Source organism: Nyctibius grandis, chromosome 7, assembly GCF_013368605.1.
Source record: "Nyctibius grandis isolate bNycGra1 chromosome 7, bNycGra1.pri, whole genome shotgun sequence".
In the NCBI taxonomy this organism is placed as follows: Eukaryota; Metazoa; Chordata; class Aves; order Nyctibiiformes; family Nyctibiidae; genus Nyctibius; species Nyctibius grandis.
In genome coordinates, this window is record NC_090664.1 from 20,610,561 (window position 1) to 20,636,482 (window position 25,922).

General features: G+C 46.6%; 2 protein-coding genes and 1 long non-coding RNA gene across 3 annotated transcripts; 2 read left to right on the top strand and 1 right to left on the bottom strand.

Moving 5' to 3' along the window:
- Window positions 1-2,039: 2,039 nt before the first annotated feature.
- LOC137665787 (uncharacterized) lies at window positions 2,040-9,566 on the bottom strand. Its single transcript, XR_011048547.1, has 3 exons — window positions 9,515-9,566; window positions 3,693-3,841; window positions 2,040-2,526 (listed from the first exon to the last, which is right to left on the bottom strand). It is a non-coding gene; the product is annotated as an uncharacterized lncRNA (long non-coding RNA).
- Window positions 9,567-9,713: 147 nt separating this feature from the next.
- Window positions 9,714-13,911, top strand: HOXA11 (homeobox A11). The gene is made up of 2 exons (XM_068405015.1): window positions 9,714-10,444; window positions 11,918-13,911. Exons 1-2 carry the CDS (start codon window positions 9,778-9,780, stop codon window positions 12,148-12,150), a joined length of 900 nt encoding a protein of 299 aa, XP_068261116.1. The 5' UTR covers window positions 9,714-9,777; the 3' UTR covers window positions 12,151-13,911.
- A 7,515-nt stretch (window positions 13,912-21,426) lies between these two features.
- Window positions 21,427-25,158, top strand: HOXA10 (homeobox A10). Its single transcript, XM_068405034.1, has 2 exons — window positions 21,427-22,270; window positions 23,664-25,158. Exons 1-2 carry the CDS (start codon window positions 21,454-21,456, stop codon window positions 23,936-23,938), a joined length of 1,092 nt encoding a protein of 363 aa, XP_068261135.1. The 5' UTR covers window positions 21,427-21,453; the 3' UTR covers window positions 23,939-25,158.
- The last annotated feature ends 764 nt before the right edge of the window (window positions 25,159-25,922 follow it).

Consider the following 25,922-nt stretch of genomic DNA (forward strand, 5'->3'; position numbering starts at 1 on the left):
TCCAGTGTAAAACGCAAAACATAATTACAGACAAAAAAACCTAGTTCAGTTTCACTTTAAGTAATTATTGCGGGATTCAGCGACATGTACTTTAATTCCCAGTGTCTGGATATGTTGGTTTATAATCACCTAAATCTGTGTGTCTTTGGTCCCTCAGATTTGAAATTCCCACGGACAGAAAGTGGCCTTACGTCTTTGATGCGGGCGGACGGGTACAGCAAATGTTTTGTATTTTTTCCCACCAAGAGAATAATCCGGTATTTAAGCTATCCCCGCCTCAAGCTCTTGGCAGTAGCAAAGGTGGTTTGCTATGGGAAATAAACCTTGACAGGAGCATATTTCCGAAAAAAAGAATGATAAGTAGAACTGGAAAGATATCTCTTTTTCGGCCGTCTTTTGCTCAGAAAGACTCCCGCTTAAAAACCCTCGCTATATGAGATGGCTTCTGTAGCAAATGGGAAAAAATGTGGTGCTCAATATCGAAATGCTCAGAAAAGAAAATCGCCCATTGCTTCCAGAGCAGCGACTTTATTTTGTACGCGTCTGAACGAACGGGTAAGAATCGCGGCCTTTAGCCTATAAATTAAAGTTATTTAAAAAAAATTAAATTGCTATGGCTTAAATAAAACCCTGTTCCTGGTGCATTTCAGCATTCTCCGTGGGCAGCGTTAGCAATAAAATCAAGACAGCGTTTAATACAAAAAAAATATTGGCAAGCGCTAAAAGGCCATTTGTTGCCATTCATAACTTTTAGATGCGTTTTAATGCACTTTAATGACGATTTGAAGAGATGGCCTTGCGCGTTCTCGGCCGGTAAATGAGTCCAAAAAGAAGGGGGGGGACACCAGGGGGTGGCTTTTCCGCGTGGGCCGGCGGGGACGTGGGGCGGTGGGTGCCGGGCAGGACCTATGCTCCCCGGTCGCGGGTGTTTTAACCACGCCGTGAACCCTTCCCTGCCCCCCAGGCCCCCTCCCCCTTGAATGCAGTTGATTCTTGAACTAGGGTACGAAATGCAAACGTTCATTAAGTCTTTCCTCCCTCCCTTCCTCCTCCCTCCGGCCTCCCTCCTGCCTCCGCACCCCGCTCCAAAAAAAAAAAAAAAAAGTTTTTTTTCCTCTAGTGAATAGCTTCAACATGGCGTGCTGAAAGGCAGAAGCTTTGCCCGTTCCTAGATCTGAACTGTGATTAAACATCCCCGAAGAGAGCATCTCTTTTCCTCCCACCGCTCCCCCCTCCCTTCCCTCCCAGTAGCGTAGAGGAAAGCGCCCTCTTCTACGTAGGAAAGGTCAAGTCCTACAACGCACAACCCACGGTCATTACTGTACTGTGACCCAGGGTGTACTGGGGAGGAACAGCCGCGTGTCCCGTGATCAAAAACACTGGGACTTTTTTTTTTTTTCCTTCTGCAATGGCAATAAGTGGAATTAGACAGCATTTTAGCCTTCAGCAATCACCTTGTGTGCAGATCGTCATCGGAAATCCTAGGGGACCAGGAGAGACAGAGAGGGGGGGGGAAATAGCAATAATAGTAGGAATAGTAACAGCAATAGTCGTCATTAGCCTGTGATATTGCCGCATTTTGCCTGAAGCTGGCAGGAAGGACGATGTGCCCTAGTGGCTAGATCTCTCTCAGACTAAAGGCAGACCAACAACAGCTAGAACAAAAAAAATATAAAATCTCAAATCAACAGCAACCCAAGTCACTGAAAGATCGAGAAGGAATGTTTTGTGGACCGGGTATATTTAACCTGTAAGGGAGGAAAACAAAAAATGTGCAATCCATCCTCATTGATCGAGAGGTCTACAGCACAGCGCGGGATCCTAGCTGTCAGTCTCCGTGGGGATATATTTTTGCACAGGCGAGAGACTTCTGGATGCTGGGGTAAGATTTTCATGCTCTTCCTGGAAGCGGCTGAATGTTTCTCCTCTCCCCTTCCTTGCTCGGTGGTGAATTAAGCAAACAAGCCAACAACACCCACCCGGTCCCCCCGCAAAGCCCCCTGCATGACTGGAGCAAAGTAATTTGGAAGGCCTTTGTGGAGGGTTTCCCAGGCCCCCGCTCTCTCCCCAGCCCACCCACCCAACCGTGCTCCCTTTCTCCCACGGTGTACGAGGTCGAAGTGCTGCTTCTGCTGCGGGAACCTGGGTGAAGAAGGCTGCCTGGGCGGGATGCTAATAGAGCCGAAGAGCCCGTTGAGAAAAGTAAGACTATTTCTCCCAGCTTGGGTGCTGGCTCCACCTTTCCCAGAGATGATGCTTCCCATTCTAGCATAAGTGGAAAGCAAAGCAGGCTCTTGGCAGGAAAGTGGGCCGGGAGAGCCTGGGGTCAGAGCCCAAGACGCGAGCAGACTTGCAGATAGAGTTGCTGGTTGCTTGGCTTTCTGCTGCGCCGTGTTGTCTTGCAGAGTTGTGTTAGGCTGCGTGGGAAAGTGTCTCCTGGGGTTTATTCCCGGTTGTTTTATTCCCGTATGTTCACCTCTGAAATTATCCTAATAGTTGAAGAGCCAGGGAGGAGGGTGGACGGCTCTGTGTTGGGAGAAAGCAGGGGAAGTATGTTTAACCTGTCTGCTTTTCGCCATTGCCTGTGTGTGTCTAGAGAGAAAAATGCCAGCCGGGCGTTGTAACCTGCCACTTTAAATTAATCTGAACTTCGTGGTAATCTCCTTGATTTCAACGCACCAAGCAAAGTGCTTTTATTTATTCCTGATCGTATAAATAGGCCCCTCTAGTCGGCTTGGGAGAGGAGTAATGGAAAAGCAGGGTATTTTAAGTCTCGTTTTAGCCCTCGACGTGTCCTCGGGTAGGCATAAAAAATTATAGATTTCAATACAAAGCAGTCTTGGATGGGTTTCGTCTCTAGCGAGTGTTTGGTTTATGTTTAAATATGCGAGGGTTTGTGAAATGAAAATACCGTGCTGTATGGACACTTAATGGGAAAATAAAACCGAAAGAGAAAGGACGAGTAACCCACACGCTCCGCCTGGTCTGATTCGGGGAATTTTGCCCAAATTCCCCCGGCCTCTGCGGTGTGGACTTGTCATGCTGATGCGCCTCAATTTCTGTAAGAAGTGATATTAGTATCGGCTTTTTTTAAAAAATTGGGAAAGGGAAATAACCGGGACCGTGAACGGATTTTGCCCGGCATAGGCAAGAGCAGTCATATTAAGCTTAGAGGGAGAGCTATTTTTATGGGTATCTTTGTGTGACATACGAGAGAACAGACAAGAAGCGGTTCTTAGAGAGCCGGCTGAGCTGTATGCGGGCATACGATTGCGTCCTCACCTGCAGCGCGTTTTTTCAGCTCGTGTTAGACAAATAGCTTCCTACAAAGGTTACACAAGTACAGGTACCTTCATTAAAATGCAGTTCTGGGAGTCCATCAAAATATGAAGTTGGGGCTTTGAAGTCGTTGATTTGACAGCCCCGGTGTAGTGATACTTCCTGTACCCGCCCCTAAAACAATCCTTGATGAAGAAATGTCTTTGCTTCGGTGGGTTTCACGATATGTGACTAAGGCTCTCCTATAAAGTTAGCAGTGTGGTACAGTAAAATCTGATGTGTTTCTTGGCGAGATGGGCAAAATAAAAAAAAAAATGAAATGCCTTTATAAATCACTGTTAAAATTCAGTGTGCATTAGAGAGAACCTTATATCCTATAAAATTCAATTTAGCTGAGATTCCCAGTCGATTACCTTGACTTGAATTTCTGTGTCGAAGTGTGGATCTTGGCATCCAAGGAACAGTCGACGAGCGTGTCTCAGCGCTGAGGCAGTTCACTTTCTGATGCTCTTAATTTAGAGTGCACAAATATATCTCCTGACTGTGGTGTGTTGTCTGCATCCTGAATTGGTAGGGAGAAAAATGCTCGTTTGTCAGAGGCAACGCGGTAGGATTTTTTTCATCTCACTGAATATATTTCCTGGATTAACAAATCTAAGGTCAAGTTCAAGGCATCAGTTGTAGCAATACTTTTGCATGTAAGTCGACATGGGAATGTTTTGGCGGACTTTTTTTTTTTTTTTCTTTTTTTTTTTGTAGCGTCATTCCAGGCTGCGGGTGAACTTTGCGTGGGAACATCGCCTGAGACGTTGCCGTCCGTAGGGATAACCGCGTCCTTTAATAGAACCGCGCTTTCAAGGGCTTGCTGGGGATGTTCCCTAAACTGTTCTGATTAATTCCACATAAAATACATTGGTATGAAAAAGGTCTGGAACCTGCTTACTACAAACGGACCTAAGGACCCAGTTCTTTGTGGGTCTGGGTGGGAGTCGGTGGAAAGTGCCTGCTTCTCTGTACCGGCGGACTATAACCAGGGAAATTTGCTTTCGCACTCGTTTTAGAGCCCGCCGCTTGGTCTACACACCTCTCTCCCGTAGCCTACTTTTGCCAGAAGTCTCTTGCACCTGTATCGGGGAGGGGAAGGAATGATTGGATGTGCGGGTTTATGTGTCGGGGAAGACATTCAAGGGGAGAAAAGGAGACATACATGGTAGTATCGTCAGTCAATCAATTTCTGATATACTTGACCGCCTGAGAAGATGCCTCCTTACGCCCTCCTTATTGCCAAATCTGCCTCCATTCTCTTTCAGGAGCAAGCTACGAGCAGTAGATATATACAAATGTTAGAGGGGTTCAGCGCCGCGGAGCCTGGGGCGCACAGGGCTGGGGAACCGGGAGGTGAGGAGACAAGGCGTGAGGAGAAACTCCCCGCGCTTGTGAAGGCGCCGGGAGTCTGTCACAACAACAAATCGTTTGGCTGCAAAAGGGCAAGAAAATAGTTGTAGAAAAAGATAAGTTATCTATCTGTAAGAAGCTTCCACTCTTGAAAAAAAGCCCTCCATATTTCGGCTTGTTGCAACTATCGGAGTCAGGGTCTGCCTTCAGATAGAGCCCTCGGATGTTCATCAGCGCAAAGGGATGTAAAGTATCATGGCTGGTCGTCAACGACGGGCAGATCTCTTTAGGTCCGTAGCAGTTTAATCCTAACGGTCAAACTAAACGGGAGGGTTGGGAGAAGGAAAAAAACGACCACTCCCTGAAGCTTTTCCATCTCAGCGACTTAAAAAGACACATAGGGTGACGGAGGAAAGGATTTCGATAATTGATATTAAAAATCAATCTAAAGTATTCTACGCCCAGATAAACGCAGCATTTTGAGATATTAAAGCCTCTGAAATAATGTAATGCGATTAAATACAACAAAAAAAGTCAGAATAACCTTGACTTGAATCCTGTTTACATCTGCCCTTTCTTTTTACACGTATTCTGCAGTTTCCTAGCAAAATCACAACCATACCCCTTCGTGTTTTGGACAACAAATAGTCTGTCTCATGTCACGGGGCTTCCATCTCGCCGATATCAAAAATCACCTATTATTTAACTTATTTGAAAAATCTTAGCCAACTGTTGTAACACTCCCTTCTATTGTAGGGGACATATTTAGTTTTAATAATAATTAAAAAAAAAAAAGATGGCTATGTATAGCTCCTTTCCATAACGGACAAAAAGGCAAACAAAAAAGAAGAAACGCCAGTTAAGAAATTCTGAGCCAGAAATATTTAAAATGCAAACAATAAGCACGCTTTTCTGAAGCTGCATTCCTGGCAGATTTTGCGAAGAATTATCGCCTTCTGGCCTTGTTTTCATTGGAAAAAGTGGAAAGATGTTTCGCTTTTCATTGGCAACAAAGTTGAGAATTCCCTAATATTACATTTTTCTAACAAGCCTTTGTAGACTGTAATCAACCCGCAAGTTTACAAAACACTGTCCTAATTCCTGAGATATTTTTCTCCTGCTCGAGCCGTAACACCCCTCACCCTTCCTATGCGAGAGGAGCAGCAGCGATTGAAGCCAGCGACCATGTAATATTTTAATAAGCTCCTCTTGACGCAAATTCCTTTTAGCACACGTTTCTCCTGTTAATTACAGGCACCCACCCTACTGGCAAGGTAAATGGTCGGCTTTAATTTTTTTCAAGCAAAACAGGGTAGAAAAAGACAACAATTTAGACACTATAGAACTTGACCTTTTGGAGACGAGCGGTAGTAAGTTAAACAATTCCCTTTGCACGCCATCTGTATATATAAAAGCTAGGCTATCGAGGCGTCCAAGCTCTGTTTATATTCCTCCAAAGAAGAGATGTAGCTTTTTTTCCTCGCTTTGTTTAGCTTAGCTACGGGTAAATGTGCTCATAGTCTCCCCACCTCTTGGCCACGCTTGTGCTTTGCAAACACGTCCTGCAGCAGAGCTCCCAAATTCAGAGCGGTTTTACACTCTCTTATCCGGACGAAATACATGGGAAAGCGTAACGAATGCATTTTGCTTCTCCAAACGAAATGCCTGCCTTTGTTTATGTTGTTTTGAGTGAGGTTAGCGAGAGGAAGGCTCGATTTTCCCCCTTCCTCAACGCGGAAGTCCCAATTACTGTATTAAAAGAACAATTCAACATTAGACCAAATAATCAACATTGATAATTGTGCTGAACACAGCAACTTAACAGCAGGCTCCCTGCAATTACCCACACATTCCGGGGCTTTAAGCTTACATTATCTCTGTTTCACTTAACAGCAAATAAAGCAAAGAACAGCCTGTGCCTTGGGTGTCTACTCGCTCCCAGACAAGCTGCGCCCCTCGCAGCCTTCCCCGTCACCCTCCCCTCTTGTTCTGAACCGGGAGGCATTTTGGGGTCCCCTTGCGTTGCAAACCCGCTTGAAGAAATAGGCTGATTGGTTTGGGGGAAGGGGGGGGGCGACAGCTCGAGCGATGCAAAAGTAGGCATCGGGGCTGCACGTGTGCATGCTGTGCAAGCACACATATGCCCAGACACACGCATACCCACGCACAGGCACACACACGCCTAATTCCAGTTGCCTTCTCGCCCTTCTTGACTTAATTTCCCTTTGTTTCCCAGAGGCAGCCCCGAGCTCTGGCACGGCGGAGCCTCGCACGGCGCCACAGCCCCGGCTGCAGAGAGGAGCGGGAAAGAGCCCCGTACAAATCTGTGCCTGCTCTGCTCCCCATTTCTAGCCCCAAGGTTTGAAATTTACTGAAATACAAGGCGGGGGGGGGGCCTGCAGTGAGTCCGAGGAGGTGGCGTCCTGCGATTAAGCGTTGGGCAGCTCTGTCATGTCTGCTCTGACACAAGCTGAAGTTGACTGCCAAAGTGCTATAAAACCGCAGGTCAGTCTAGAACTGTTTTCGGTTCTCCTAGACGCGCCGTGTTCAATTATAGCCTTAAAAGCCCTAATACAAGTGCAAGAATTTGTTTGCCATCACACAGAGGCGGGGCGAGGTTCTGCAATGGTGGCGCCTTTGTTATCTCAAAGTCACTGAAATCCTTATACATTCCTTTTTGTTCGAAGGGAGGGGTGTCTGCAGGGTGCGGGGAGAGTTTTTTTATCGACGGAATTGAAAACTGGGGGGATACAGGGAAAATAAACAGTGCTCGGATACCAAAAGAGGGCTTCCGACCCCCCAACCCCACCCCAGCCCCCGGAAAAGCTAGGGGGGAAAGTAAATGCGAGCAAAAGTATAGTGCTAAGGAAAAAGCCAACCAGAGCTCTTGCACCCCTCACCCCAAGTTAAAAAAAAAGAGTGGGAGAGAGAGGGAAAACCCCCAAACCGTTTTACAATCCCTAAACGACACTGCAGTCTTCTGCTAGCGGTTTTGATGACATGCAATCTCTTTCCATCCACTTTCTAGCAAATACGTCAAGCTGCAAGATTAATTCATTAATTTCAAGTTCAGCTCGCAGACATGCAGTAAGGGTAAGAAGTTCTTGCAGCAAACCAAAATAAAGAGTTCATTACAGGGATAGGTCCAGAGCATTTGATTTGTGAATGGTAACTCTTGTAAAATACGAAAAAGGCATATAAACATTAATGCTAATAAATTAGTTTACTCCGCTACGAAGTAATTACTTGATAATATTGAATTTACAGCTTGAATTCAAACGCCATAGTTAGATATAATGTAGGGAAAATACATAATGACAATATTTTCTCTGTGCACAACATGATTAGATTTGTTATTGAGTCAGTTACGATAAGCTAAGCAATAAATAAACAAATCGATGTTGACACTTAAATACTGAATTTCTCCAGAATTTACTAGAGAACTTTCTCCGGATATATAAATACTTCTACAGCACTGCAGAGGAAGAGGGGGGAAAATCCAAATAGTCTTTCCCTAACATTTTCGTTTCCCTTCCATTAGCCTCCAAAGTCCACGGGGGCATGGATCTTGAACTACGTCTTATTTCCTAAGAGCACCGACTTCACAATAGCCTTTGCTGTTCTGTTCTTCTATTTTGATGAAATCCAGCCGCAACCCAAATATTTCTTTTCTGAAATCGAGCATCAGGATAGTAAAAAAATATTTTTTTCCGAGAGCCTAGGGATGTCCATGCCTCAAAAGGTGCTGTATTCTTTGGCGTATTTCTCTGTTTTCTTTGGCTCTGTTCATTCGGTGGGGCGTGCATTTTTATTGGCAGAGAAATACTTTTTAGTCTCTGCCCTGTACAATCCGCTTTCTATATCATCTCTTTCATGCAACAATAGTAAAAGTTTAACCACGTTTTTAAAATAGGTCTCCCTGGGTCTCAGCCTTCAGCGACGGTACGAAGCAAAAAGGAAAGTATCTTGGTACGGCAAGTTTGTTCCTAGGGGTTAATAGTATGTCAAATAATTTTAACTAGGCTTCTGGCAATTAAACTCGGAGTATTTGTCAAGCCGGGGTAGCCCAACATCCACTGGCTTTCCAAGTATTTAGCAGTAGCGTTGAGGCGGAGAGATCAGCAAACAGCTCCGTGGTCTGCAGTTTAAAGGGCTTTCTGGCGTTGCGAATGAGGCGAGGGACGGTTTGGAGGGGGTGAGGAGCGAGAACCTGCGTCCTGGGAACCCGACATTGTTAACTACCTCCAGCAAAGCCTGGCTGAAGCCGCGCGGGGTATTTGAGGTTAATATGTAAGTAAGGGAAGGAAGACACTAAGCGCTTCGGAAGTGAACATGAATGCAAGCATGTAATCTATTCACCATGAAAATCAGTGCAAACTTGACCCTGGCACATTCTTCCTAGTAACGTTTCCAGAAAAACGCTGAGGGGTGAGGGCTTTTTTTTTTTGCTTTTTTTTTTTTTGCTTTTTTTTTTTTTCCCGGCGGGGAGGAAGCCCAAACCGAACCAAAACAAACTAAAAAAAAAAAAAAAAAAAAGGATAAGAAAAAAAACTCAGCCGATTTCTTCAGGAGCGTTTCCTTCTCGGAAGCAGCTTTCCAGAAGAAAACCGTGCCTGCATCTCTCCTGTGCCCTCCGTCTCGGAGCCTGCCAGCGAGTCGCCGAACGCCCCAGCAAGCACCCAAACAAACAGAAAGGTCTCACCTAGCCCTGGGGGGGTTGCTAAACCTCTCTACTCCAGAGCCAGCGGGTGCCATGAGCCGGGCGGCTAAGTCTGGGGCAGTGGCAAGGCGGCTTTGTGCCCCCCCCGCCCCGTCCACCCAGGGCTACCCCCCGGCCAACCTGCGCTCGGGCTCGCCCTCAGGCGCTGGCGACGAGCTGTTGCTTCCCCCCGCGATGGCCACAAAGGGAGCGGGGCCCGGAGCCGCCGCTCGTCAATGTCAACGTCGGACCACGTGACCGCACCTCCCTGCCGCCGCCGGGGAGAGCTTTCCACGTCAGCTTACGTCTCCCCATCTCTTACTTCACGGATCTGCTTCAAAGGGGCAGCTGCGTTAGAGAATCATGTTAAGCTCAGCTAATGCGGAGAAGCCGAGGTAGCCCTAATGATGGATTTTGATGAGCGTGTTCCTTGTTCCTCTAACATGTATTTGCCAAGTTGTACTTACTACGTCTCGGGTCCTGATTTTTCCAGCCTCCCTTCTTTTTTGCCCCAGACCCCGTCTTCTCGCCCTATGACATACTCCTACTCCTCCAACCTACCCCAGGTCCAACCTGTGAGAGAAGTTACCTTCAGGGAATATGCCATTGATCCCTCCAGTAAATGGCACCCCAGGAACAATCTGCCCCACTGCTACTCCGCAGAGGAGATCATGCACAGAGACTGCTTGCCTGCCACCAACACTGCTAGCATGGGCGAGATGTTCGGCAAAAACACAGCTAACGTCTACCACCCCAGCACCAACGTCTCCTCCAATTTCTATAGCACTGTGGGCAGGAACGGGGTCCTACCCCAGGCTTTCGACCAGTTTTTCGAGACGGCTTATGGCACGGCGGAAAACCTGGCCTCGGCGGACTACCCCGTAGACAAGAATGGCGAGAAGGCGCCCGCGGCCGCCGGGGCGGCGACGGCGGCGGCAACTTCAAGTTCGGAAGGCGGCTGCGGCAGGGCGGCGGCAGCGGCGGCGGAGAAGGAGAGGCGGAGGCGGCCAGAGAGCAGCAGCAGCCCCGAGTCATCTTCCGGCAACAATGAGGAGAAATCCGGCAGCTCCAGTACGTATAAAGGCAGCGCCCGAGCTCTTTTAGGCAAGGCAGCTTGAAATCTAGCGCACCGCCGCTGTTAAATTTTTATATGCTGTTTTATAAGCATATAAGGTTTATGAAGGGCCTTTAGATTTCCCCCAGCAAAACTTTGTTATAAAAGGCGAGATCACGTGTTTAGTGCTGAAATTGGCCGTGAAATACCCACCGGGCAATGGATGCCTTAAAAAAATTTTCTTTCTCCTTCCTCTTCCTTTTTTTTTTTTTTTTTTTAAATAATAATAAAAAAGAGCTCTGTGGTCAACTCTCGAAAATATAATAACGTACGTTCGGTGCCTGTAAATTCGGCCAAAAAAGGAGATCCCGACTCCTTTGATATCAATGTAATCCAGTGATTTTATAAAAGCCATGTGTTGCACCAGAAGTCTAGTTAGGAGGTGAATTCAAAGACTTCGCCGTTTTAACGATTGCGCTAGAATAGCGTTTAACAGATAAAGTAGCCGCCTGAACTGTAGCAATATATTAAAAGAAACAAATTAACCCAAAGCTGGCCTTTTTGTCTAAAGGAAGCCATTTTACTAAGGCACTGTGGCAATTACGTGTTGCCTTCTGTCCAACAGTTTGTTACTTACAATTGTTATTCAATCTGTCAAAGTCTGATTTTTTTATGTGGGCTTTTTAAAAGGCAAAGCTAGTATACAGCTGGGGGAAAGAATACCTCGACAATGAACTGTACCAGAAAGGAAAGTTTCTAAAGAGAGAGCAGCTAGGTTTAATGTAAAGAGCTCATGAACCTTGAAATCTTTTATATTCTGCTTAATGAACTTTAAAACCATAATGGCTAATCGAGAGGAGAATACCTCGATGCGGTGGAGAGCATGCCTGAAAATCTCCGTCTGGAGGAGAATGAGGCGCCTTGGCCCTGGGCTCAGGGGCTTTTCCTCTGCTTGGGGACGTACAGCCGGGATTAGTCCAGGGAACGAGGGCGAGATCCGAGCGGGTACGGGCTCGGTAAGGGCTGGGCGCCGGGTCCCCCTGCCCGCTGCTGCGCTGCCGTCTGCGGGCAGCCAGGTGATGGCTGCTCCCGGGGCAGCTCCCTGTGTGCGGCGCCCGGCGGAGCAGCCTACAAAGGCTTTCCTCCGGCTCGTGAAATCCGCAGGAATCCCCCGCCACCACCCCTTCCTCCTGCCGCCCTCACCGCGGAGGCAGCGAGGCCGGATACTCGCTTCTCGGCGGGGGTTTCGCCCTGCCCGCTGTCCGGGGCCGCGGCGGCTCACGACGGCTCCCGGTCCCGGGCTGCCCGCACCCGCCAAGGCGGAGGGCTGGCGCCCAGCCTCGGACCTGCCAACGCCGGCCCTGGAGCGGGCAAAACGTTTCTTTTCCATATTCATGGTTTTTGCCTGAGCGTCCCCCCCACCCCTCCTCAGCCCCCTCCGCCGGCCTCCGCCGGTCTCTCAAACGCTTCTGCCTCTTTTCACTCCACAGGTGGACAACGTACTCGTAAAAAGAGATGCCCATACACCAAATATCAGATTAGAGAGTTAGAAAGGGAATTCTTCTTCAGTGTCTACATAAACAAAGAGAAACGCCTCCAGCTCTCCCGAATGCTCAATCTGACCGACCGCCAAGTGAAAATATGGTTTCAGAACAGAAGAATGAAAGAAAAAAAAATTAACAGAGACCGATTACAATATTACTCAGCTAATCCACTACTTTAAAACTCATAGCGTTTTTCAAGAGGAGATTAAATTCAGATTTCGCCCTTGACAAGGTCAAGCCACGGGGTTACGTGAAGGAAGGAGGTGTGTATCTGACGGGACTAGAAAAATCCGAGGTTTTACATACATGTAAATCTACTCTGGAACTTCAGTGATGATTTTTATAGATATATATATTTACGTATCAACTGGAATCCATTTGATTTTGACACACGTGGCATCCATTTCTAAACGTGCACGTCACCTCTGAGTGCAAAATCCATACCTCTTACCTTTCCGGGCACTGCGGCTCACCCTGCTACCGCTTTCGGTAGGCACAGGCAAGAGATTCGCCCACCCCCGGCCCTCCCTCGCCCCTGTGCTGCTGCGGAACAGCTGGCTGGAGCTCACCACGTCGAGCTCACCCAACCAGGACCAATGCAGAATATAAACTCTGAGGAAACAATCTTTCGTCTTTCCTTAGCGGAAAATGTCTAGGTTAGAGGCAGTGCTCCATTGCCCATGGGTTTGGAAGGAGAATTTAAGGAGGGGGGGAACCATATACAGAATTAAGGGGAGAGGGGGGGATGACATGCCTACACCTTCACGAAGCCAACCGCGAGCAGTTGTAATATGGATGTAGTGATGGGTATTACAGTCTTTCCTTTAGGAGTGTGGGGAGGTTGGGTGTGGGGGAAGCAAGAGGAGTAAATGAAAGACTTAGTTATTTACTTTAAAAAATCAGGTATAAATTCGCCATATATCGTAAAGAAACAATCACTGAAAAAAAAAAAAAGAGAAAGATTTAGCAAATTTTAATTAGCTCTCATTTTATTTATGACAACTGACTATGAGTTGCCACCTTTTTGGAGACAAATCATATTTAAATATTAAAAGTAAAACGGAAAAAAAAAAAAGGTGTGAATTTCAGCGTTTTAAAAGAAACAACTCCATAAAGGAAACTAACCTTCTGGCTTCTGGCTCACAGACTTTCTTCAGGAAATACCTGTGGAGAACGACAGTTTAGCAAATACCACACAACACTTAATTGAAACTTGGAGTTGTGCAATGCACTAACATTGGATCATTAAAATAACTCGATCGCATGTTCGTTTAAAGGTGACTAGTGAGGAGTTTAAACAGAAGCCAAACAATGTAAATATGGTAATTTTGTTGTTGTCTACTTTAAATGTCACGAGCTCTACTTTGTCGCCCAGTCGACATATGCAAAGAACAGAGAGTTGTTCGGAGTTATTTTAAATATCTATAAATATATATATTTCCCTGCAGGAACCAAAGCGTGGAAAAAAAAAGCAATTTAAAAAATAAAAGAGAAAAAAAAGAAAAATATTTAAAATTGTATATCAGTTTACAAAGGATACGGTGTTCTATCATTAAGGTAATTTGCTGTTGAGAATATCTGAATGTATATTTCATACAGGAACGGTGTTTTACAAGACTTGTAAATAATAAAAAAAAAAAAGAACCCATGACCTATTTTGTTCAAATGCCTTTTTTTTTTTCCTGTATTTTTTTGTTCCTTTGGGGCTAAAGGGTGTGGGATTTCTTTACATGTGCAACAAAGTGGTGATAAGAATGTTTTTTGATTAATAAATTTACCAAATGGATGTAATTTCTTTGACATGTTCACAAAACGCAGTATCTTTATATGACATCACTGTTTTCAATACGTACCATCTATATGTATATACAGTTTTCTTTTAATATGCGAAAGTATTTGGTTGCATGTATACAGTGGAACAGCGCACAAGGAAAATAAAAAAAAAAAAGATGGAAACTTTATATTTTTATTCTGGTGTTACGTTACTGCATGTTCTTTTATCCGGTGTAACTCTGGGACCCGAAATTCCTCATGACCTTGTTCAGTCATTTGGGGCGAATTATTCTCCTTTTGTGAACTTCGTCGTTAAATCTTCTCTGGAGTTAACAAGTGAACCTATGCATGTTCAAGCATCATTTCAGCGGGCCGCAGGAAAATGAAGCGTGTTCATAGCTCGCTAAAATAGCTACGTGTTAGGCCTTTTCCTTATCCTGCCAACGCCGGCGGGGCAAGGTCCTGTGCTCGAGGGTTTGATGTGACATTGCTGTTTGCTCCCCGCCACATGTGTCCAGGAGAACTGCTCGTGAAATGTTTGTGGTGTCAGTAGCGTTTGGGGCACATTTTATAGGGCCAGCACCAAAGGGAAGGTCCAAGACAACCGATGGATGTGGACAGAAGCATGAGACCCCTAAGAAAACTGTTGTCTTTGGGAAAAAAAAAAAAATCCTCGTGGCAATGTGGTGGAAATGGACTGTTTGAAATTGTCCTTGATCTCCAAGGCAGGGAGGGGGTGGACTGAGGTGGGCGGGGGAGCGAGGGGGAGGACAATCTAAGGGAGAAAGCTAGGAGGGGGGAAAAAGAAAACCCCAAAACCCAAACAACAGCTGAGATAGGAATGTCCTTTGGGAAGAGTGTTTGAATCTTTAATGTTGACCCTAATCCTAATCACGAGAAGAAAGTACGTTCTGTTTTTGCATTGTTTACTGGCTTTGAACTTCTGTATTGCTTGGACATCACCCATAACCTTGAGGTGAAGGACTTACTGACTTTGGGCTTTTGTTGACAACCGCCACCCAGCCAGACAACGTCTACCCAAAGGAAATGTTTAAAAGTGAGGGGGGAAAAAGGGGACTTTGTTTGTTTGTTTGTCTACCATGCAAGGGGGAATGCCTGTTAAAAGGAAGACGGGCAGACGGATGGGCGGTGGGAGAGGGACAGAGGGACGGATGGAGAGATGAATGGCAATGAAAGTTAAGCCAGCAAGCTTCCTTTCCAGGTTAAAAATTAACTGGCATTCATAGCCAATCCCAGGGACAGTTAAACCATGGAGTTTTTCTAGTCGGGGTTTTGATTTCCTAGCCCAATAAAATCGCATGCTCTATGTTGCTGTGACAATGTGGCCATAAAAAGTGCCCGAAATGCATGGCTATAAGGGCAGAGGAGGTTAGCCCGGTGGTTTCGACACCGGGAGGTGAGCGGCCACTGCCCTTCGCCGCCGTCGTCCGTCCGCCCGCGGGGTCCCCCGCGGCAGGACGGCGGGCGGGAGGGCGGACGGAGGACTGCGGCGGTTTGGGGGCTTCGTTGCCACAAGATGGCGATCTTTAGATCAATGTCAAAGCCGCCCGGGGCGAGGGGAGCAGCCCTGGGGAAAAAAAAAAAAAAAAAAAAGAAAAGAAAAAAAATCTTGGCCTTTGTTAATTTTGCATCCCTGGAGCCGCACGGGTAATTATTGGACTTTAAGCGGGCTCCGCGTTACAAAAGCCGCTCGGGATGTCGGGGCGGAGAGCCGCTGAGGCTTCTCGGTGCAGTTAAAGTTTCCTAAATATTAGGAAATGCGCGAAGGTAAGTGTTTTATACATCTATACATCATCAGGGCGAGGAGTGTGAGATGATCGGAGTGCTACCTAGCGAGCTGGGATGGCCCCTGCCCTGACCACTGAGCACCGCGGAAAAGAATGGCAGGGAGGGGAAGCAATGCAAAAAGTTGGTGATTACGATGGGAAATAATATAGAAGAGACTTTCTAAGTTGCAGTTGACCTTTTATTTTCTCTTCGTAAAGTTTTGGCCGGCCGCGTGGAAAATCCACATTATCTGGAAATGCTTTTTCAGAGCAACTTGTAGCTTTCTTCCAGTTATAAAAAAAATGTAGCACTGGAAATATTATGAAACTTGACATTTATGTGTGGAACAGTAGATGTCTTCAATCAAACAGATCTATGGCAACACAGACTGCAAATGACAGACGATTCTAACGGTCTTATTGGACTTGAACTATAGTTTAGTTAGGGTCGTTTCGTGACTTTAAAGGGTATTCTGCTTCTTCACAGCTGGACACAGATTGTGGTAAACAAGTTTTGACACACTTATGCTAAGAGTATTCATGTGATTGCATATTAAGTCAATGTCCATGCAAGACCAGATTTGGATTTCCTCTCTCTCTCTCTCTCTCTCTCTCTAAACCAGCACATGTGCTGTAAACAAACAATAGTCACAGATTCTCATCTGCTCAGGGCTGCTCTGGGTTGTAGCTTTGAAACTCTATCCTCGCTACGAGTATACCTAAGTCCAGGTTACTTTTCTCGCCCATAAAAGTTTCACATGTTTTTGTTATGTCTCCATTTGAGAAGGGCAAGAGTGAACGTGGTATTATACAGGGGAGATACTGGTTTGGCTACATATTTTAATCCACGTGTTTCTTAGGAGAGGGTATACAATTTTTAAATATCTGTCCGGGGGAAAAAAAGAAAAGATAATTTTGTCCTTGCTCTCGTATGTAAAGAAATGCAACTTGCCTGCAGTATTTTTTAAGAAAGCGCCATTTAAAATTGTGCTTCCAGAGAACTGTTGCAAATGTAGTTAAAAGCACATGCTCAGTCGGCAGAGAGCAGTTTTTAGATGATTATTGGAACCTATCGATTTCATCAAAGATGCTCCATTAAAAGCTCGGGGATGTTGGTCTCTTCTGACCTCCCCTCGGCACCGCTAGGACGTGAGAAGCCACATCTCGGGAAGGAGCAGGGCAATTTGAGGGTCCCTTTGCAACATTTCATTTTACACCAGTCAAGTTAAACTCAGCATATTTGATCAAATATTTATTTTCCCCCTTGTTGTTTCCCTGCCCCATTCAATACGCGGCTGAATAAATCACAGGGACCCCAGCAGCAGCTAAAGCGCCCTCTGGTTACGAATTGTTTACTGACGGCCGCGGTCATAGGATAATATTTTAAAAAAACAAGCTTGTTTCTTACAATAACTGTTTATTATTTCACATTATTTGGGTTTGCATGTTTGGGAGGGAAGAGGCGAAGCCAACTCAGTTTCTACACTGTGTTTAATTAATCGTGTACTCAACTTCAGCTCACATACCACATCCAAACCCCTGGGAGGCTTTTTCATAAACTCTTTGGGTTTGTGTTTTGTCTTCTTTTTTTTTTTTTTGGTCACAATCTTTTCATTAAATGCTCTGAAATCGAAACTTCAGGCCAACGTGTGTGTCTGAGAGCCAAGCTATACCGCAACCAAAAAAGACGTTTGTATATGCATCCAGATCTTATTTAAAGGAAAGTCAGCTACAAAAGGGGGGAAAGGGATACAATTTCAAATGCTTAATACAGCTGTGCAGCCCATCTCTCGCGATAGAAGGGGTACACTTAAAAGACGGACTTGGGTTTGTAAGGTTTTCCCGACATACATATAACCCGATGCCGTTGTTGCTTCTTCACGGTGTTTGGGGCTCTCCGGACAATAGAAAGCCCCGTTGTTCTCGCCAGTGCCGAAGGAATGGCGAGGAGATAAAGCCCTAATGAATTGGTTTGGGTGTATTTTGTCCTGCCGCACACTAGAATTCGGAGCTCGTCAGAATTACTTGCAAAATATGTTACTAATCCAAATGAGTAAAACGATACACATATACTATAAAACATAGTTAGGAGAACAAGCCTCCGGATGGCTGGAATAAAATTAAATCTCAGCCTAATTTTTAACAGGATAGTCCGCCAAAACAAGCCAACCTCGCCCCCACCAGCGTGAAAAAAATTCTAGTAAAGATAAAATTAGTGGGGCCGTCATTTGTCACCTAACTTGGCACAGACGCAGTTCCTAAACCTCCTGTTTGAAATCCGCCTTCTTTGGAGCAAATCCAGAGGATTAAAAAAAAAAAAAAAAAAAAAAGAAGGAATCTGGCACACACACATGTTCCTGACAACTGACAGTTCCAATATTAAATAACTATACCGTGATTGCACTAATTTTTGGAGCCGTATAAAATGTAATCCACGGCTATATGCACTCTGAAAACAGCCTGCAAGGCCATTTGCGTTTTCACAAATTGCAGTTTGCCCATGTCTAGAAATAAAAGCATATTTTAATTAGCTCGCAAAATGCGCCTCTGGATTAACAGTGCTGATCTGTTGGGTTACACGGGCCAATAATAAAAAGATAAATCACGGTTTAACATGATACATTTTGAGATTTCCAGTCAGAGTTTGCTTAGGCTGAGCTGTCGGTTTTTATTTATTCCCTTTTTGTTTTTTATTTTGGTCCAAGCAATAAAACGGCTTAACGACGCTATTAATGCATCTATTATATTTTTCCTAGATCAATAAAGTTTTATTTTGATAGTGTTGTCTATGTACGCCATGAATTTAAATTCTCCGCGAAAGCACCTTCTCGCTGGTTTTGATATTTATCAGAATTTTATTTGCTCGGTTTTATGGACCCTCGGATAGTTTTACTTACAGAAGTAGAATTAAAAATAAAGTATTTCTCGTCCCCTGGCGTCCACAATATTCTTTAAAATTTCTTTTAAATAGGGGTTAAGCTCCAAGGGACACGTTGTTAAGTGCTGGAAACGCAGTAGCTACACCCAGCGCATGCCAAATTAGCTCGGTTTAGTCAGAATTGACCATTATCTTTTATAGTTACGAATCAAGTGAACATTATTAGTTTTACTTCACTGGGTTTGATGATGCTGGTTACTATTTGCCTTGGCCTTGTTAGCGATTAAAGAACATGGAGATAATGCAACGCCGAGCTGAGTTCATGATCTAGACGGAGTCAGTGCCTTGACCATCAAACCGGCACCGTTCCCTGCCAGCAACACACGGCCTTGCCGACGGCAGCTCCCGTAGGACCTGACGGGGGGGCAAACCCCATCCCTCTGCCACGAAACCTAGGAGGGGAGGCTAAAGAAAACTTCCAAATTGTCCCTGGCCTCCGTGTCTGATTTCCCTGCATTAGCTTGCAGAGAGGGAGAAGAAGCTAACTCGTGTTTCTTCCGATGCATTTCGAGTCGTTTTATTCCGGCTGACGAGCATTGCAACGTACTTTTATAGGCCTTTCCCCCCCTTTAATCCAATTTTGAAAAGGGAGCTGCTTATTTAAAAAACAGCTTTGCAAGTATTTCGAGTGTTGCTCCTCGGTTCCGTACGGCTTTTAGGTTTGCAATCCATTTCTATTTAATTTGGCAAATGCAAAATAAACATACCGCAAGAGCGGACTTCCCCGGAGTAATTTTTATACCTGACTTGTGTAGAGAAATGTATTTGGAAGGCGGCGTTGGGGGCTCACGTTTCATTTTATTTAGATCTATATTTATAACGCTAAGCCTATTGATAATAGCCTTCCCATATACCAGCCAATAAACCGGTGCCTTATATGGTTTTAATTTTGTTAGCAGTGATACGGGCCTCATAGGACTCTGATAAGCGTTTGTCCATCGCACATTAACACATCGCAGGGTTAGTCGGGCTGGGGAAATACAAACAATATTACAGGAGGAAATGCACTCGAAGGGTTTCTATAGGCTGTGGGATATAGCCCGGTCACCGCATCCACGGGCCGGTCTGAAGGAAGCTGCGCTGTGATGCTCGCCCCATCACGCTGGAAAAATCAGACGCCTTTCCACAGAGGTTTTAAGGGTATCGCGAAGTTGTAGCAGCCTCTGCCTGCCCCGGCGCTTCCAGCGGGCGTGGAGGGAGGCTGGGGAGGGCCCGCCGGCTCGGATCGCCCGCGGGAAGGGACACTCGTCTCCCGCCGCAGGGAGGGACTCCTCCGGGGGAATGTCACGCTGTGGAAAACGCATTTCCTCGTGGCGGGCAAACACTGCGGGACGAGACCGCGTGGGGCTTGACAGATCCATGGGGCGGGGGAGGAAAAAGCCCCCCCAGCCCCTGCCCCGCGCTGCTCCCCGGGGCGGTTTGAATACCGAGTGTGGACGCCGGGGCATGCGGGGCGCCGGGGGATGTGGGGCGCCGTGCCCGCCTCGCCACCACCCCGCCCGGCAGGCAGCTGCCCCCCCGCCGCCGCCAGCACCTTCCCGGGCACGGCAGCCGGGTGCCAGGGAGCGGCTGTCGCCGGGGACGGTGCTGAAGCCCGGCCGGCCGGTAGCCGCTCTCCCCCGCCCGCCCTGCTGGAAGCGGAGCCCGGTCGACCGCTGCTTCCCCGGGCAGCATGCTCCTCAGGAGTGGGCAACGAGTACTGGGCAGCGCCAGACTCCCATTGGACTAAGGAGCCCTTAGTTCCGCGGGTCAGGGAGTGAGGCGACTTCAAAATGGCATAAGCGAGGGATGATGGAAGTGAAAGCAAGCCATCATTAAGCGATTCATTAGAAAATCTATCTGTCTCTCTGTCTGCGTCCCTGTCTGTCTGCTATCGTCTGCTACCTCCGCCACAATTACATATTGACTGGACAGGGATGTCTAGTATTTCAGAATTCATCTACTTCCTCTTGTTTCTATTATTTAATACATTGCTTGTGGAAGAGACGGTGCTTTTGCAGAGGCGAAAAGTGAATGACCTAAATGGGGGGGCAGAGGAGATATAAAAATGATCGCCCAAATATAAACACATCAATAAACAGGCTACGCAGCATCCTGCGAAGATCCATTTAAACTGCTCGCGTCTGGATTCTTTCTGTGGCATGTGTCTGGCTCTATATTTCAAATGTAATCAGACCTCGGGAAGAATCCAGCGTTAACTAAAGCATTAGGAGCTGCAACCGCACAATCAGTCCTCCCAGAGTGGCATTACTCCCTAAGAGATTCTTCAGAGCTGCAGCGAGCATTTTCTCTCCAGGAAATTTAAGCCTAGCCCGGCGTCGTGGCAGTGATGTTAGGCTGGAAGCAGCCCCCTTCCTCAGTAGTTTAACGCGAGAGGCACCAGGCCCCTTTACGGTTTCCAATGATCCGTGATAAACAATAACACGTCTTTTATTTCTTAAAAAACGAGAAAATCAAATAAAATGAGCAGAGCCTGAGCATAAAACACCGGGCGAGCCGTGGCTTTATTAATTTCGTGAGACACATAGGCTGTGCAGGGGGGTGAGCAGGCATTGCTGCCGGAAAGCCCAACCGCGAGAGAGGAGCGATAGTAAAAGCTTCATCTGGACACCGCTTCAGCCTAGGTATAATAAACACCAGGACCGCCGGGCTATTTTATAGCCGTGCGTGTGATAAGAGGGGAGCAAAACTTGGAGCCAGTACTAGCAAAGCCCGCTCCTTCCCCTTCCCGGGAGCGCGGCTCCCGCCCAGGCGCAGCCACTCGCCCATGTGGGCGAAGCGTGCTCGCCTGTGTGTATGGAAATCCATATTACACATTAATATACATCTATCTCCCAAATTCAGAGGTCGACCTGAGAGCGGCTCGGTGCATACGAAACCAGACGGGGAGGGGTTGCTGGGGAGGCCCGGCCTTCCATTGGCTGCAAGCGTCTGCCGTGGTGCGGGGGTATCTCTAATCATATTCAGCATGTTTTGCACAAGAAATGTCAGCCAGAAAGGGCTATCTGCTCCCTTCGCCAAATTATTCCACAACAATGTCATGCTCCGAGAGCCCGGCTGCAAACTCTTTTTTGGTAGACTCCTTGATCAGCTCGGGCAGAGGGGAAGCGGCGGGAGCAGGAGGCGGAGGCGGAGGCGGCTACTACCCCAACAGTGGTATCTACCTGCCACAAGCGTCCGATCTGTCCTACGGGCTGCAAAGCTGCGGACTTTTCCCCGTTTTGAGCAAACGCAATGAAGGTACTTCTCAAAGCATGGTCCCCAGCTCGCACCCCTACGTGTCAGGGATGGAAGTGTGGCTAGACCCCCCCCGGTCCTGTCGCATGGAAGAGCCGGAGAGCCAGCAGGCCACCTCGTGCTCCTTCGCTCCAAGCATTAAGGAGGAGAGCTCCTACTGCCTCTATGACTCAGAGAAATGCCCCAAGGGCTCGGCCGCCACAGACCTCGCTCCCTTCCCCCGTCTGAGCGCCGAGGCCAGCCCGCCCGGCGGCGGCGGCGGCGGGGTCCCCGTCCCGGGCTACTTCCGCCTCTCCCAGGCTTATGGCACCTCCAAGAGCTGCGGCGCGGGGCCGGCCGGTGCTGCCCCCTTCCCTCCGCAGCCCCCCGGCCGCTTCCAGACGCCTCCATCTTTGCCTCCTGTCCCGGACGCGGGGAGGAAGGAGGACGAGGAACGCTCCCCCAGCCCCTTGGCGTGTGTCTCCCAGAGGGAGGACGAGACTCAGGCTTCATCTTCCACCGCAGAGGAGCTCTCTCCAGCTCCGTCAGAGAGCAGCAAAGCCTCTCCCGAGAAAGAGTCCGTAGGTAAGCGAATGATGGTCATGGTGATGATTTAAAAAAAAAAAAAAAAAAAAAGGCAGTTGCTGATCATAGTGGCATCGCGATGCGAAGGGAAGATCCCAGCAGCCCCGCGGGGCTGCCAAGAAGCGCTGCTCGGACTGACCTTCTGAACCTTGTAATATTCGGGCATAGAGTTGCCGTAAAAATTAATGTCCATCCTATAGTTTAAAACCCTTAGAGCTTCCTCTCTGGGCAACCTTAGCCTGCATGCTGCTTAAACGTATAGAAAAACAAGATCAGTCTTTCCCCTGTGATGTGAAGGTGCCTACCAGATAACAGAGATGTTTGTAAAGCATCCAAAATAAGCAATAGGCAGTGCCAATAAATAAACCTATTAACGCGGTAAGTTATATTTTACGATCCAGAATGCTTTTCGGAATAACAGCCGCGCTGAAATGTGCCATCTATGAACTGCTATCAAATTAGACTGATGAATGCACCGCGAATATCCTTCAGCGTCTACGCTAGATAACAGGGTTGTTATTTATTCATTTGCTTCTTTATTTCCCTTTCGGGTCCCCATGGCAAAAAAAAATAACTCCCCTTCCCTTGGCGGCAGACTTTTCAGGCGCTTCTCTTCGGCCGTATTTCAGACACCCTGTTATTCCTTCAGGCGCCCCGTTGGAAAATAATGAGATCAAAACAAAAAAGAAAGCGGGAAACTACTAGAGCGCCAACCCCAAACCACGAACCACTCCGAGCCATCGAGGAATCGGTGTTACCTCTTTCTCAACCGGTTTCAGTGATAGGAATAAAAAACCTGCTACGGGGGATTTTTAATTTTTCTCTTTTTTTTTTTTTTTTTTTTCCTCGAAATGGTTGGAAAAAAGAGGGCCGGGGCGAAGCTCCTTGGGAAAAGAGGAGGCAGGGAGGCTCCGGCTCCCCAGCTCACCTTCTTTTCCGCCTCTAGAGCAGGCTTACAAATTTCAGATCCGCAGGCTTGTTTTTTTTGGAAGCAGGTGCCTGGGGGGAGAAAACCGACGCCAGACCATTCAGCAGAGCTGCCCCCCAGTAACATTGGGCTCGGAACGGCTGAGGGGGAATGGGTAAAAGCCTGTTTTGGGGGGGGATTCGGAGATGAACGGCCCAGCGGTGCACACTGCCCCGCCGAAGGCTGTTCGGAGCTTTTTCAGCAGAGGCAGATATTTCCCAGCCGGTTCCAGGGCCTTTGGGAAACCGCTTTGAAGCTCTCGGTTCCCACAAGGACACCCCACATTCCACCTCCCCACAGCTGGCGGAGAGAGCCCCCCTCACACACACACAGACACAGACAGAGATACGCTCCTTCCACCCTCTTCCCCCAGCTCTTTGCCTCCTACCCGCTGGTAACGTCCCTTTTTTACTTTCTCAAAACTAGGCAATTCAAAAGGAGAAAATGCAGCAAACTGGCTCACGGCAAAAAGTGGCAGAAAGAAACGATGCCCCTATACCAAGCATCAAACTCTCGAGCTGGAAAAGGAGTTTCTATTCAATATGTACCTGACTCGTGAGCGTCGCCTAGAGATCAGCCGCACAGTCCACCTCACAGACAGACAAGTTAAAATCTGGTTTCAGAACCGCAGAATGAAACTGAAGAAAATTAACAGAGAGAATAGGATTCGGGAGCTCACAGCCAACTTTAATTTCTCCTGATGAACCTATACACACATCTTTATGGTTTAAAGAGCCAGTATCATTTTCCTAGGCTGCAGTCATCCGCACCTGTATGGATTAACGATTTTAGACGTTCTCAATATGTCCTTAACCTCTTAAGAACTACTCTGGGGGGGCGGCGGGTGGATTAAAGCCACGCTAATGCACAAAATGCCGTGAGTGAACCTTCCCGCTTCCTTCAGCCTTCCCCAGGGCCGATTTGTTTCTTTAAGCTTTGAAACACAGAAATACCATTTCAGAAGCTGCAACTATCTTTCCTCCCCATATCTCTCTCTGAAAAGTAAACAAGCTCGGTTAAAGGCGCGTTCGTTTAAATTATGAGCGTTATAACTTGTACTGTACGTAGCTGCAGAATGAAAATATAAGCCTTGCCATATTTCTATATATTGGGAGCTTCCCCCCCACTTTGTTTTCCTTTTCTCCCGCCCTCCCCCCTTTTTCCTTCGAAAAGCAGGACTTACAATAATGAAATGCAGGCATCCTTTCAAAGGGCTTCATGGGAACGGGTGTTAAGAGCGATTCTTTTTTTTTTTTTGCTTTACCCTAAAAGTCAATATTACAGCTTTAAAATTGGCCAGGAAAATGAAATGTCTTCTCTTTAAAGGTATAAAAGTGTTCGTCTTGCTCATGGACTAAATTATGACACTTACCTCTGAATTTCTCTCGCTCTTTCTGGTTGTAGATATTTACTTAACGTAGTTTTGCTTAAATATGTGGAATTAGTGATTTTTTTGTCTATAAATAACGTTACCTTTGGTAACGCATGACAAGCACACAGAAATTCCCCCTTGAGAAGAAAGTATTCACTTTTTCCTCACTAATTTAACTGAAAAGTATATATCCTGGACATCAGAAGTACTTTCTGAGCCAGAGTCTGAGATTGCGAGGGAGAATATGTTCGTCTTCCTTTATACTGTGAAGTTACATGCATTAAAAGGTCAAACATATGGGTGAAAAAAATCAAAAAGAGAAAAAAAAAAAAAGGGGAAAAACTATAAATACAGATATGTATAAATGTCTATTATTATTAAAATGCCAATACTGTTTTAAGCAAATGCATTCTATCGTTATTATAAATGTTAGTTCTAGCTATATCTAGTTCTTACCTTAAATCGGAATAAATTAATATTGTAATGCTGCTGTGCGTGGAAAAGACGATGTTTATGTTCTCATAGAAGAATAAAAACCCGTGGAATTAATCCTTTTAATTTTACCTCTTTTTGTGACTGTTTATCCTCAGGTTCTACTTTATGTCTTCGAGAACTTTTACAACAGGAATAGTTGCCTAAACCCCCTGCAATTACTTTAGGAATCTATTTAAATATTACCTAGACGGTCGTAATTTGTCTGGGCCATATAGCGATGGTGCTCTAAGGTTTGTCGGCTTTTGTTCAGTTTTATGACTTGCTAGTATATCTGGATTGTTGCTGTCTTGAACGAGTGGTTTCAGTTGACTGAGGAGCTGCATAGACTGAGGAAGCAAATTACTATTTCTTGAGGGTAGGGAAACGACTTTTTTGTTGTTGTTGTTATCAAACACCTACAAGTGTGCGGAGATCTTTAACTCCAGAGGACGGTGACAAAATTCTAGCTTTATCTCAGGGCTGAGAAGAAATCGTAAAGGTGAGCGCATGGGGAGGGGGGGACCTCAGCCTCACCTCCCTGCCAGCGGGCCCCTCCAGACAAGGCTATTCCCTACCTGGCTGCATGTGGAAGAGCTTATTTCACCCAGGCTGCTTTTTTTTTTGCATCCTCCTTTCCTTGCTGCATGTTTAGCTAATAGAGGCTTGCACAAAGGGAAGGCAAAAGGAGGGCTGGGAGAAGAGCGACAGTTAATGCTTCCTTGCAGGGTATGTGTATGCCGGGAGGAGGGGGGACAGACTTTGAACCCGGGCTTCTTGGGAGCCGTTCGCTTTTCATGATGTAACATTGTCGTGCACGACCTTTTTCTTCCCGATTGTAT